A 15,294-nucleotide genomic window follows, 5' to 3' on the forward strand; every position below is an offset into this window, starting at 1 on the left:
AATCTGTGACTTTCTACAGCATTATCCTGAAGGGTTTTTTTTAAGCAGTAAAGGGGTATGGTGATTTTTTTATAGGCACTGTATATTTGATGAATTTTCAATTGTATAATAAAACTGAATGCTGGCTGTTACTGTAACGTAAGCACAATTTAATGCAATTGAGTTGGTCCAACATAATTTTATCAAATAAAAGTTTAAATAAGTTTTAAGTAAGTATATTTAACTTAAACTCAAGGTCTGATAACATCATGTATGTCATAATGTGTCATACATATGTCTCTTAGTTTTATTTGAAGTTATCCTAAATGAACTAAAAGAGCCATTTTAAAGAGTTACATATATAGTTGATTGTGATTGAGCCCAGAACTCATTTTAGGACAGTTGTTGCTCACCGAGCAAAGCAACAAACTGCATTTTTGCTAATTAAACTGCAAACACCCTAAGCATGGGTGCTTTTGTAAGGTGGTAATCTCAAAACTCAAAGCATTACATGAAAATCTTCTAAATCTTCAAACTTAAGTGAATATTAAACTATAAGAAGTCTTTCTATTAACTTTAAACATCTAAGATTACTTTTATCGTCAACATTTGCCTCTTCATTTAATCCCATGCAAAGGATGCTGGGAACTACAAATCCCCTATCCAGGTAGTTGGACCAACACAATTCCTTCACATTGTCCCACCACACAAACCGCCTAAATTAGCTAAATGGCTTACAAATTAAAGTGGACTGAACATAAAACAAAGAAATCGGCCAAAGAAATAACAAGAATTGTGCGGTTTCAGCTCATTTTAAACAGGTAGTTTGAACAAACAGCAGTAATCATTTTTTAAAATGTGGTCTTCTGTATCTATAATTAATTCTTGTTTATTTTACAACTTATAACCATGTATGTCATGCACAGATATAATGTTAATGTATAAATCTATTATCTGTTTATCTATAAAGTATGGCCAATATTCATATGTAGATAATGCACTTGGTCGAAAACAGTCGAATATATAAAATTTATGAGAGAAATAAGACAAAAACAAAATTATTTATCTAAAACATAACTTACTGTCATACTAGGAAATATGGGAATGTCCTTTTACTTTTTTTTTACTGGAAAAATATTTATTACATCATCATTTTTATCTATTTTAACCCTTTGATGCACTACATAGGTTTAGAGTGACCCATCTCAGTTTATTTTTTCTATATTTATTTTATAGCTTGTGCATCAAAGGGTTAAATTAAATGTACTGAAGTGATTCTATTGAGTGCTTGTGTACAAATAGCCTCATTTTAAAATAATTTTATTTTCTTAAAATGTCAAAATATAGGTCAGATTTGGTTTAATCGCTAAGTCTATTTTTTTGTGAAAATGCAGCTCATTTCCTTAATAAAAAATGCAAGTACATTCTACATCTTATTCAAAATCATATACATATATAAACATTTTAAATACATGCTCATGTTTGATCTAAAGCTAAACATTTTGTTTTCATTCTTTCCGCAAGTAATCCCAAAAAATGTACTTTTTCACTAAATAAGCATAACTCTTAAATTAATAATGTCATATTTAGGGAGCTTTCATCAGGTTTGATAATGAATTCAAACAGTTGGGTTAACACTCTAACCTTGCTTCAATATAGCATGATATAAGTAGCCTTACAGACCGAAACAGCAGACAGTTTGATGTCATACTAGTCAAGCCAACCTGTAAAACCCTGGATTAAAACTTCCCTCTTTAAGTGAACACTATTTATTGAGTGAAAGTCCCCAAAACATGCTTTTATTTCTGTAGCTAAAGCATGAGCTTGTAGGTCTGCTCTGTAAGTGAGGCTATAATCGTTATTGGCATGTATGATTACCCTAATGGGCTTCCCATCATTACCCTATTACTGACTCTCTAGTCAAAAGCACAAAGGTCTCTTTTGTGCCTCCCCTGCTTGTGTTTGGCAGTGCGCGCGTGCATGTGTGTGTGTGTGTTTGTGCGCCTGTGTGTTTTTCCCTTCTGTGTCTACACTGTTTAGGGTACATTGTGAGCAGATGCACTGCAAAAAAGCTTGCCTGCTTGCATTTGTACAAACAGATGTTACACGCCGTCTCAAGCTCTGCCAGAGAGACGACGGCAAATTACCCAGCCGACGGCCTGCACACCACATTTCAGTGTGTGTGCGTGTGTGCAGTATATGCTGTGTCAGAATGCATGTGTTAGTCTCTATTGTTTAACTTTTCTATTTATCTCTTGTAAACAGAATAGTGCCTCAGCATTTTTCACAGGTTAAGGAGGGTTTTTTATCCACAGTTTGGTCTGGTGTGTTAAGTTGAAATCCAGCGCATCTAATTCATCATCTTTTTTCTTTTCTTTTTGCTCCCAGAAGCCCCACTCTTGTGAAAAATATGATTTCTGGACTGGGATTTGGCTCACTGAATGCCAGCTATCAGGTGAGACTCTTACTTTTGAAAACTTTTTGTAAAATGTAGAACGTCTAGTTTGAGAGTTAATGATTCCTTCCTTTTCAGTAATTTGATCGAACTGATGTACAATGTAAATCACTGTAAATGATTCATTGGTGAACTGGTTGGGATCTGAATGATTTTACTTAATAGTTATAGCAAACATTGGAAAAGATAAATGGAAAGATTTTTTGAGAATGTAATTTAATATTTTTCTCTAAGATATAAATTTGGGCTACTATTTTTTACTATTATTGTAATTTATTTTGTTAGATAAGCTCCAGATTTGGCTTCAGGACTGTATTATCCAATGTATATGCACAAATATAATATTGTATCCTATAGAAAATGTTAATTTAACTGAGAGATCTGTGGGGGTGTACTCATATATGCTGAGCACTGTATATGTATATATGAACTATTTATTTATTCATGTTCATTTATATTCATTATTAGATTTTTTATTATATCTGTTTATATTTTTTACACTTGGACTTGTATTTATTTACTAATAAATAAATAAAAAAAATTAAAAAAAATATTATGGAGAACAAAACCTACAAAACATAAACAAATAAATCCACAAATTCCTGCATAAATAAACAATAAATAAATAAATATGCAAATAAATAAATAGATGTATATGTAAATCTACAAATTCCTGTATAAATAAAATAATAAATAAATAAATATATGCATATATAAATATACAAATTCCTGCATAAATAAATATATAAATAATTAAAAGTACATAATAAAAAATGGGGGGTTGGGGGTTATATTTATTTATTTATTTCCATATTTATTTATTTATTTTTTATTTTTTTGCAGGAATTTGTGGATTTAATTATTAATTTATTTATTCATTTGCATGTTTTTGTCCTCTATAAAATATGACATAACATGTAAAATAACATTACAAATGACATGTACCATTAAAAAATAATAAACAATAGAATACAGTGAAATTGAATATATTGGTTATGAACTTTAAACTTTTGGGTAAATTCAAAATAGAAATGTGTAGTTTCCTTTTTACCCAATATTCACTTTTTTGCATTCAAAATATTAATTTTAAGTAAAAAATCTGCCTTTTCATATTCTGATTTGTGATTGCGGTATTTTTGGTCTGGTTAATAGTCTGATCTGATTGATTTGTTATTGAGTCGATCCAAAATAAAATAAGTATGAAAAAAAAAATCTACATTTCACCCATTACTTTGGCATCAACATTTCTAAACTATAATTCATGAAAGCTCTTAAATATTTTGTCCACTAAACATCACCTAGAACTTGACATCTGAAATGTGAGCGGAACAGTCTTATAAGTTTATTTCAGTCATTTATTCTTGAATCTCAAAATCATTTTACAGCTCCTGGAAAAGAAAAGAAAAAATGTGAGAATCCTGCACAGATCAAGCACACAAGGGCACTGATAACAATTTCCTCCTCTAATTAGCTGCTTCTCCCAAACCTCCTCCGTTCTCCTCCCTCCATCGCACACGCAGCCATATGTGATTTATAGCGTCAAATATTTGTCAATGAAGGTCACAGCATAAAATTAGTGTCTGTCCTAGAAAATCTCCTGAAACCACCGGTATCACCGCAACTCTCGTTCGGAGCGTTCGCAGCCCTGCTCTGAGTTTGTGCGTTTGTGTTTTCTCTGTGTGTGTGTGTTTTTTTTTTTCCCTGTGTGATGAGACAGAGATGGATATGGGAGGTTAGCCTTTGTTAGCTTGCGTCCTGGTCTGAGTGTGTGTGTGTGGGTTTGTGTATGTGTGTGAGTGTGTGTGTGGCGCTCTGTCAGGTCTGTGCCCATCCATCTCCTCTCAGGACAAGCAGTGTCAGCGGCTGACAAACAAACAGCCCAGCTAATCACAGGCCAACACACATACACACACACACACACACACACACACACACACACACACACACACAGTTTCTCCGGCCTGGCCCAGTTTGTCCCACTCTGACCCTGCAGGCCATCTCTATGGAAATGGAACTGCTCATCCTGAAAAGGCCACACATAAACTAGCCTTTAACAAAAGAGCAGACACACAGTGTGCACAACAACAGCCTGACGGAGTGTGAGAGAATGGTGTCTATCTGCTGAGTTTGTGTGTGTTTTAGATGGCAGTGTTAATCATACTTTTAAGGTAAAAAGTAACTAATTTTTATTAAATATTTGTTAATTTTTACTTCCCCATTTGTTTAATAGCATTAAGAATTGAAAAGTATGCATTACAAGTTTATAAAAATGTTGTTTTAATATGCAAATTATGGATTGGAATTAAATATGTACTTATTTAAAATCTGAATATTAGATCAGTCTGGTTCTTTATTATTTTTTTTATGCATTAGAGTCAAAGGATTTTACAGAGGGTATAGTGGGATATTTTTATCACTCCATAATTCAGAAAGAACTATGAACAGCTGGAAACTAAATTTTAGAATAATAAATAAAATATACTTTTAGTCACTTTATGTATGGACAAATCTGTGTGTAAAATGCTTTAGAATACAGATATGAGCAAAACAAATTCACCTGCACTGTTCATCTGAATTTAGTTAGTTAAGTTTTAGTTTATTTTAGTTTAAAACAAAAAATAGGCCTCATTTAGTTGACAACAGTTAAACTGTGCGTGAGCCTGATCATCTTTCTTGCCACCACTTGCTCTCTCTACAGAATCACTATGGATTTGCCTTTAACAATCTATTCTTGTCCTGTCTTTCTTTCTGTCAGCTCTCTCTCTCTCTCTCTCTCTCTCTCTCTCTCTCTCTCTCTCTCTCTCTCTCTCTCTCTCTCTCTCTCACTCTCTCTCTCCCTCTCTCTCTCTCTCTCTCTCTCTCTCACTATAATGAACTACATTTCATTAAGATGTCTAAATTAAGATATCCGAATGTATCATTTCCTTGAATAGATTTGTTATTTTTTACTTGTACCCTTTTATTAATATAAATAAAAAATATATATTGTGTTTTCTTAAATTTGTATCATAGTCATATGATTTGCATTGGGTAAAATAAACTAAATTAAAAATAAATATTTTATGAATTAAATATTACATATTTTTACTTTGTTTTAATTTAATATTTACTAAATAAAGAGTTTAATCAAATGGGTGTTACCAAAAAAAATAATATGCTAAAACACTTATCATAACATATATACGCACATTCAGTGGGTTAAAGATGTAGAGCACCAGAGTGTGTGTGTGCGCGTGTGGGGTTGTATATGTGTGAATGTGGTATCAGTGATCGTTCTGCATTGTTATATGGAAGTAAGGAGACCCCTAGTGGTGAAACAATCTAACCTGCTGCAACACTGCTGCCATTTTTTAACAACTTTAAAGACTTTTAATAATGAAAATAAAAATAAAAAACATTTAAACTTAGAGTAATTTTCCTCAGTTTTTAAAGGAAACCGTATTCACTTATCTTGACCCTTCACAGTGTTAAAAAGAGATGCTTCATCCAAAATGTTATCACCATTTACTCAACCTCAGGTTGTAGCAAAACTTTGTGAGTTTTTTATCTTGTATAGAATAAAATGTAATCATTCAACCAATAAATAAACTTGTTAAAATAAGTGGTTTCTATTGTAAAATAATGTCAAATGTAATTTGTCCTTTAGTGCTTTTCTGAAAGAACTATCAAAAGAATTTTCGTCTTCTATCAATATTAGTTTCGGTGTATATTTTAGAATTTATTTTAATGTGTTAAATTGGTGTTTAGTCAACTTTTTAATGATCATTAATGTTAAAACTAGTTGTGCTGTCTTTGTTTTGATATTTCTCTAAAGATTGTTGCAGGTTATTATGTTTTAATTAAAGAGATATAATTAATTCCGACAATTGTAGCAATTTTGTCTTCTGATCTTCTTTCTGCTGAGCAATTAAAGTATATTTAAGTTGATTATTTTTGTAATAATAGAAATGTTTATATTCGGTACACTTAAATTGTTATTTGTCTTTAATATAGCAAACCTTTTTAAGTTACTTTATTTATCTTTATTTAATTTTTTCCCATTCTATTACATTCTAAAGAATATTGAAAACCATTGACTTCCAGCGGTTGATAATAAAATCAGTAGTTACTAGTTTCCATCATTCTTCAGAATATAATAGAATGGGAAAAAATTAAGGCACATTTTAAAAAAGGACTGATGAGTAAATGTTCATTTTGGTTGACCTCTCCTCTTAACTTTTCTTAATGGTGTAATGTTGTGTTGTGCAGGCTGCGCTGGCGGAGAGCAGTCTTGGTCTTCTGAACAGCCCCACGCTGATGAACAACAGCACAGGTGCGAGTCTCAACATGCTGCACATTGGCCATGATGATGTCAGCAGCACCGTTGAACAAGTCAACAGTAACGGCAGCTGCAGCCCCGGCCTTTCTCCACAGCAGTACGGGTGAGGCTACTCAACTGATCCCTTGAACAGTTATGATAAAGCACGTGTGACACTGATGCTTTACCACAATCTCTGGTTCTGATGAAAAAAAAAACACTTCATTCAGAAGTTTGCTGTTTGGCTCATGAAACATTTTTATTATAATCAAAGTTGAAAACAGTTGTGCTCTCCTAATATACTACACACACACACACACACACACACACACACACACACACACACACACACACACACACACACACAGAGACAGACACATACAGTTGAAGTCAGAATTATAAGCCCCTCTTAGAATTTTTTTTCTTTTTTAAATATTTTACAAATGATGTTTACCAGAGCAAGGAAATTTTCACATTATGTCTGATGTATTTATATATTATAAATATTTTTTTCACCTGGAGAAAGTCTTATTTGTTTTATTTCGACTAGAATAAAAGCAGTTTTAATTTTTTATGGACCATTTTAAGGTAAAAATTGTTAGCCCCTTTAAGCAATTTTTTTTCCAACTGTCTACAGAACAAACCATCATTATACAATAACTTTCCTAATTACCCTAACCTTCCTAGTTAACCTAATTCACCCAATTAAGACCCAATTAAGTCTTTAAATGTCACTTTAAGCTGTATAGAAGTGTCTTGAAAAATATCTAGTCAAATATTATTTACTGTCATCATGGCAAAGATAAAATAAATCAGTTATTAGAAATGAGTTATTAAAACTATTATTTTTAGAAATGTGTTGAAAAAAATCTTCTCTCTGTTAAACAGAAACTGGGGAAAAAATTAACAGGGGAGCGAATAATTCAGGGGGGCTAATAATTCTGACTTCAACTGTATGTATTAGTTTATATAGTTGATGGTAAAATTATTAACCCTGTTTGAGCTGGAAATCACTCTTTTCTATCATTGATATCTCTGTCATTGTTAAATAAAATGTTTAAAGAGCACTATTGGGTAAGTTACTTATAGGTTACTGATATATAGGTTACTGATTTTCTACTGGAAAACTGTAATCTGATTACATTAGTAATTACTTCATGTAAAAAGTAATCCGATTACTAATTACTTTACTTTGAAGTTACTTTTAAAACATATCAAATATACCTATAATAACACAAAATAAACTGCAGCTCTTTCAGTCATTTAATATTCACTAGGAAACATTACAATGGGTTGATCCCAGCAGCTTCACATATTCAAAAGACTTAAAGAACCCAAAACTTAAAATTCTCTCATCATTCACTTGTTGCAAACCTGTGGTCTCACCTGCTTTTTGAACACAAAATAAGACTTGAAGAAAACTGTACACCTGTAAACATTAACATCCATTATATGAAAAAGCACTGCAGTGTTTGTGTGTTCTGTGTTTGTCTGAGGTAATTAGTCTACCCAAATGTGTATATTCCATACAAAGTATGAAGCTGACCAGTCAGTTCTTGTCCTGGCCTTGCGGTTTTCAACTGGGTGTGCAAGTTAAATGTGAGCGCGTGCAATATGCACTCCCAATATGCACATACTGTAGGACGCGTACCTTGATTGTAATTAATGAATTTGTGGGCTCAAAAGACACGATATGTGAATGGCCCCATAAGCAGCTACACTTCTCTCCCGATCCTGCACAAAAAGTTGGATTGTCATGTTTTTGGGTGCCGGTGTCCTCCTTGTGACAAATATTGCCCAAAAATGCCTTCTGTTCCAGTGCTTGAACAAGTTGCTGGTTGAGTTAAAAGCAGTCAAAAGTTCCTTGGAGACTGGACATAGACTGCATTTCACCGCAATATTTTTGGTTTTATGCTAAATAAAATCAAAGTAATATCTGTATTTCCACTTGAAGAAGCAAACTCTAGGCAGCAACTATACGCATTTCAGCTTGTGTTCTCCAGCACATGTATAAAAGCACATGATTATTAATTGACGTTGCAGCAGAAAACGTGATTTAAAATATTTTTTTCTTCTAAAAACTGCTTTGCTAATGTAAATAATGCAAATACATTGACTTAAGGAACTGTAATCAAATTACACTAATTCAAAATGTAATGTTACACTACTTACACGTGCGTTCCCCAAAAATGTAATTAGAAAACAGTATACAGAATAAAGAGTGTTGCCTATTTAAAGCTTTATCTCACATTTGATTAATCAGGCGTTTATATTCTCAGTATGACTAACTCACTGTGGGTTTGTTCTTTTTATTTTAGACATCAGATCCACGTGAAGGAGGAGCCGGCAGAGATGGAGGAGGACAGCAGACCCGTGTCCCTCTTGGCATCAGTCACTCAAAACCTGAGCATGCCCAGTGACGATCGCGACATGGAGGACGAGCTTCCCACTGAAGAGCTGGAGTAAGAGGAAGCCCCGTCCCCTACCTCACGTTCAACACGTTATAGATCAAGTGAGGAAAAAAAAAACAAAGAAACAAAACCAACTTCAAAAACCAAAACAGGGTTCGACCTCATTTGTTCACAATGCAAAAACAACTTTTCCCCCTGATTTTCTTTTTGTTTATTTCATCAGACAATTCCCTCAAAAAGGCCCTTTGAACAGCGCATTGGTGTTTTGAAACATAGTCTGATAGAAGCTGCTGAGGGAGACCTGACGTCAGTACACAAACTTTTTTTTTTTTTTAGAAGTCACTCGAGGTTTCTCTATTTTAAATCTTTTTAGCTTTAATTTTTATGTTCTTCGGGCCTGAGAACACTGCTTTTCTATGGGATAAACACAAAGCGGTGATTTACCTCAGAAAGATGAGAAAAAAAAGAGGAAAAGATGACAAACACACATCTTTAGAATGACTTCAACCGCATTTTTGTACTCTTTCGAAAGAGGATGCTGCAAGACTCAGTAACTTTGCGCTCATACAGATTTCAAATTCACCACTCTCAACAAAAGCAAAGACTGAAACAAAATGAGCTGAAAGACTGACAACGGCATCCCTTGCCACTTGACCAATTTCTTTTTTTGTTGTTGTTGTTGTTGGTCTCCCTTACAAGACTGGACTAGAGAAAGGAAGGATTCGTTTTGGCTGGAGGCAGGTTTAGCCAACTCCTCTTATCTTCATCTGATGGAATCTGCCAGAACGTGTTTATCCCTCTTGCTCTTTGTCAGACTTGACGTAGAAAATGTCGCTACCCCCAAAAAAGGCCTATTTCAGGAAAAGGAACTTTTTCTTCTTCTTCTTTTTTTTTTTTTTTTGCTGTTGTTCTCCTGTGGTGCTGTTATGACAGCCAGACTGACACGAGGCTTTTGGAGGACCGGCTCAGAGACTTTATTAACTGTATTGTTGATTATAATATGTGTGCAGTAGCTTTCAATTTCGTTTTGAAATCATAGTCATTGATTTTTAAAGCATCAACTTTTTTTGTGTTGTTTTCATTGTGCTGTAATTCAACTACATGTTCTGTTGATGATTGTTTTGTTTCGATTAGTTCTTTTCGATTCTCTCATCATTCCAAAAATGGGTTACGTTTGGGAGAGAAGTTCCACCACAAAACAAAAATCCATATTCTACAAACTCCACCCCAACAACAAAAACAATGAAAACTATGTCCAAACTAGATCCGGATAGCACTTCCGAAATGAAATGATAGCAAACAAAAACCACTCCAACCTTCTGCAGAGAAGCTGAAACTAAAGAGACTGAGGTGAAATACGCATCACAGGGCTCCCTGTAAGATCCTGGAAAACTTTACAGGCACTCATATCTCTCTTTTTTTCAACATATTTGATTCATTTGTTCATTTAAGTCTGATGTATTTTCACAAATTTGCGCATTTGCTTTGTGGATTTCCAAATTTTCTGTAGTAGCCACTTGATTGAGATCAGCTGCGATACAAATTATTGCTTTAATGTAAACGATGAAACGGTCACGTATTACCTCAGACCACAGTGTTTGCCCCCTCACGCTGTTATTAATATTATTATTATAAAGGGGATTTGTACTGTGGCTAACCAATATGGTGACTCTGTCATTATCAGTTCAAAGTTCTATAGTTGCTAGATATATAAAAGCTATTTGCAATTCACTGTGTGAGTAGAAAGTGTCTGATTAGCATGTGAGATTTTGCTTTCATTGAATTATAAAGTTAAAAAAAAGAGCTTTTCTCAAGTAGTGCCAAGCCAAATTCCAAGTTTTAATTTAATATATGTTGCTTTAATTTTAGTTTAGTTCTTCCCCATTTTACTTTTGTTACAGGTAACCAAAGAGATATTTAGTAAACCAAAAAAAAAAAAACACTTTTTTTTTTTAAATGATAATTTCTTCTTCCTAAAGAACTGGCCAAAAGTACACAAATGCGTCATTTAAATATTTAATTTCTCTTTTTTTTTCTGTGAAATCATTTCTGTTTTAACTTACACTACAGAGCATTCCAAAAACCAAAGTGTAACATGCATTATGTTTTTTAAGTTCGTAAAAAGGAGTTTTAATATAACACTACATACATTTAAAGGCCAAAAACAAACCGAAAAGGAAACAAAAAGCAAAAAAAGCAGTATTAACATCCTCTTGCGGATCCTTAGTTAATGTACAAAGCACTTACGATCTGAGAAAGGAAGCTCTCTCTACCCCATCTTGTGCTCAGGCGATTTGCAGTGTTGAGAACGCAGTCTTAAGACTGCATGCAAAAGGCACTTGAATAGCAGGTAATGTACTTTGTGACACTAGAAGCCAGCAGCAATGACGGTTTACTTCAAATACCAGTATTTCACAATAAATCGCAGTTCAACGAATACCAAAAATAAAAGCAGGCAAGCACTTGCTTGTTGTGCTCATCCTGCCTGTTGAACAGTATTATTTACCACACTAATAAGGGACGGCTGATAGGGACTCTTTTTTTCATTTGAAACCAATCATTTACCGCTTCTTTTCGCTACCGTACATAGTCACCTGTATGTTAAACACCTTCAAAGAAATAAAACCAAAAATAACTCTACCTCCTTTTGAAAACAGTTCACAAAATAGATATAGGCCAATGAAAAGGTGTAAATCCCTTCTAGTTTTTCATTCATCCACACACACACACACATTGTCGGAAAAACCAAAATATCGCTGTGTTCCGTTGGCATGAATGAAAACAAATAAACAACGGCAACAAAATATAAATAAATAAAAAAAGACGACTACCTCTCCACCCCCTACGAAAAAAAAAATAATGCTGAGTCCTGTTAAGTATGAAGCATTAAGTGGTCAACATATTTAAAAGGGTCTACTCCAAATCACATATTCCCCACTTTAAGCGATCTATTAGCATAGTGTCTATGTACAGGTCCTCTGTGCGGAGGCTTAATTGTGTGTTCTAATTCCGCATGCATAATGAGAGGCCAGGCCAATGAGAGCCATCGAGCTGGCCGGTCATTAGCACACACTCAATGGGCCAGTCAGTTGGGTGTCAGAAATGATGATAGGCAGAATGCATTAACGCAGGCCACTCTCGCACGGACCCCGCTTCCCAATTAATGCAAAGTGTGGAGAACAAAAACGCACACACACATGCACACACACACTGAGATCATCATGCTCCCGGCCTTTATTTTTAACCGCAAGACGAAACCAAAATATCCAAAGAGAAACATCAAGCTTGTGCTACAAGAACTGAGGATTTGAAGGAACTGAAAAAAAAAAAAAAACTCGCTGCATTAAAGAAACGGACTACAATTGTGCTTTAAGGTACACTGAAACACATCAGTGATGATCGCCATGACTCCTTCGTTACTTCATGATGTATTATTGTATATTACCGCTCGGCTTAGCTGTCAAGGGCATTCCCTCCTTTTTGTGTTTCATTTATTTGCTTACTTTTCATTTGTTTTATGTTTTCCGCACTGTTTTTTTTTTTTTTTTTTTTTTGCTATTGTAAAGTTTTGAGCTCAGAATACTGTATTGCTTATGCTGAAGTGTATGTATTTATCATATTATGTGCTGCAGGTATCATTTTTATTTTTGTTACTTTGTTTTTCCCAGTTTTTTCTGTCATAAAACGTCTGGGACGATAATGATTTTTTTTATTATTTTATTTTTTAGTGTATTATCTCAAAATTGAAAAAAAAAAAAAAAGATTAAGAGTTAGATAAGTGGTTTAGGTAACACACACCTGTTTGTATATTTATCTTAGCTAGGTCTATTTTGATACTTTTTGTCTCTGTAGTGCATTTATGCATTTTTAAGGAAAAAAGAGAGAAAACTAAACTAAAAAGCTGAACTCATTGTGTAATGATACCTCAGAAGGACTTTTCTCAAAAGACAGGACCAAAACTTCATTGAAAGAGAAAAAAAAGACATTGAAGAAACTAAATGTGTAGCCCTCTCTTGCTTATAAGAAAGGTGTTTGTTTTTTTATTGTTATTATTTTAATATTGGTCCATTTAGGTGCCAATACATGTACAGACTCCCTTTAAAACAAAATCAAATCATTCCTTTATTTACCATGATGAGCACTCAAAGCTGTTTTTCATAAGGCAATCGTGCTTCAGAATAAGTGGCTCTCTTTGGTTACCAATGGAGAGCATCTTCCATACAGTATATTTTGGCTTCTCTTGTAACATTAAGTTTGCCATCTGCTGTGAACTTGATGTGGATTTTCCACAGTAGCAAACCAAAAAAAAAAAAAATGTAATAATAATGCAGTTCATCTTCAACGACCACCAAAGGGATTGTGGATTGACGTTTTTACTTCAAGTCTGCCACAACTGTAACCAAACAAACGCTTGAGGAAGATGACTATGTCTTTAAAGCAGAGCTCCAATGCCAGTGATGAATAGCTTTGAGTTGCCTGTTTGTTTGTTTGTTTTTAAGTAAAGGATTCCTTCAAGGGAGCTTTTTTTGCCTGATGGTATTAACTTCTTCGGCCAATCGAATGGAACTACCACTTTGACTCTCCTCTCATTGTATTTTTTACGAATGTGTGTACATTTTTTCAGCAGTGACTTCTATGTACTTTAGTTTCATTTTAACTTCCGTTTGTTTGTTTCGCTTTTTCAGATGAGACTTGGGGGAAGAAAAGGTGGTGGCTTTTGAAATGGTATAGAAAATTAAAGAAAAAAAGGCAACTAGCCATCCACCTTTGTCGTTCTAACCCCCCGGTGACCATGTTTATGCCAGTCACTGCCGTTTTTTCTTCATGCTGTATAAAAAAAAAACACATATATCTGTGTATTTGTAACCTGAATCTTCTTGTGTCTGTCCATGCAGACAATAAAAAAACTGTACAGTAGGTCTAGTTGCATGTAATCTGTACTAATTATTGACAATGGCATTATAAAATGCAATAAAAATACTTATTACACTGTCTGAGGCTGTGCATTGTATATTTATTTACACGTTAATCCAAATAAGCATATGATATGTTTCTTTAATGTCTTATGGTTCCTCTATTTTGTTTCTGTATTCACATGCACTTATAGTACTACATAATCATATCTTTGTTATTATTTTGTTTTCAGCATGTTTGCACTAAAGTCGTATGCATATTCATAGTTATGCATAGTCATTTAGTGAGATATCCTTCTGAACGTTAACATTAACATTTTATTTCAAATAATATAGTCAATTCCCAAGAAAAAGTCCATTATAAATCCTCTTTTTAAAAGATAGCATCTAATGCACTGAGCATATTTGACATGTTCTAATATTTCATTAAGTAAATTGCAAGGAAAGAACAAACATTCAGTATATATTCAATTCCACTTGATTTGTATATCGCCTTTCATAATAATTATTGCTTCTAAGCAGCTGTACAAAAGGTGCACATTATTTCATAACAGTTGGAATCATAAAAGTTAGGGTTGTTAGTTACTAATAAGTTTATTTAAAAAATAACTAATTACTATTATAATTTTGTAATAGTGTTTGGTCATACTTTATTTTGATGGTCGTTTGTTGAATTTAAGTTACATTGCACATTTACCCCAACCTAATAGTCTCTTTATAATCGAATTAGTTGGCATTGGGGTTAAGGTTAGGGTTAGTGTAAGTTGACATGTACTTGCAAAGTTTCTTTTAGAGTTAAATGTCTGTTGAAGGAGCAGTATCAACAGATATTCAGCAGACAGTCTACTCTACTCTGTCTACACTCAAATGGACCATCAAAATAAAGTGATGCCTATGATTTAAGGCTCATATCAAATGGTTTGTTTTATTTTAATACATTTACTTTATGTATTAAATATATCTATTTTATAAATATATAAATATGTTAACACTAATATAATTTAACTACTACTAATGATGATACAATAAATTAAAGCACTGATTATAATAAAACTTAAGCTTGAAGATATATATATATAAGTAGATTAGGTGCAGCATTTTAATGTGTACAAATGTCATAAACAAAAACAAAATAAAAAATAAATAAATACATATACTGTATATTAGCCCTCCTGTTTTTTTTTCTTTTCCTTTTTAAATATTTGCCAAATTATGTTTAACAGAGCAAGAAAGTTTTCA

At 33.4% G+C, this 15,294-nt stretch overlaps 1 protein-coding gene across 12 annotated transcripts in view; it reads left to right on the forward strand.

The window, feature by feature from the left end:
- Window positions 1–14,136, forward strand: part of foxp4 (forkhead box P4) — a 471,422-nt gene extending 457,286 nt beyond the window's left edge. For 11 of the 12 annotated variants that reach the window (XM_087272444.1, XM_087272447.1, XM_087272445.1 and 8 more), the window contains 3 exon segments: window positions 2,368–2,434; window positions 6,683–6,855; window positions 9,050–14,136. In XM_087272444.1, the coding sequence (XP_087128570.1) occupies window positions 2,368–2,434; window positions 6,683–6,855; window positions 9,050–9,197 (388 nt within the window). In that variant the 3' untranslated portion in view covers window positions 9,198–14,136. 12 annotated transcript variants of the gene reach the window in all.
- The last annotated feature ends 1,158 nt before the right edge of the window (window positions 14,137–15,294 follow it).

This window comes from Danio rerio, chromosome 11, assembly GCF_052040795.2.
Source record: "Danio rerio strain M-AB ecotype USA chromosome 11, GRCz13ab, whole genome shotgun sequence".
Taxonomy (NCBI): domain Eukaryota; kingdom Metazoa; phylum Chordata; class Actinopteri; order Cypriniformes; family Danionidae; genus Danio; species Danio rerio.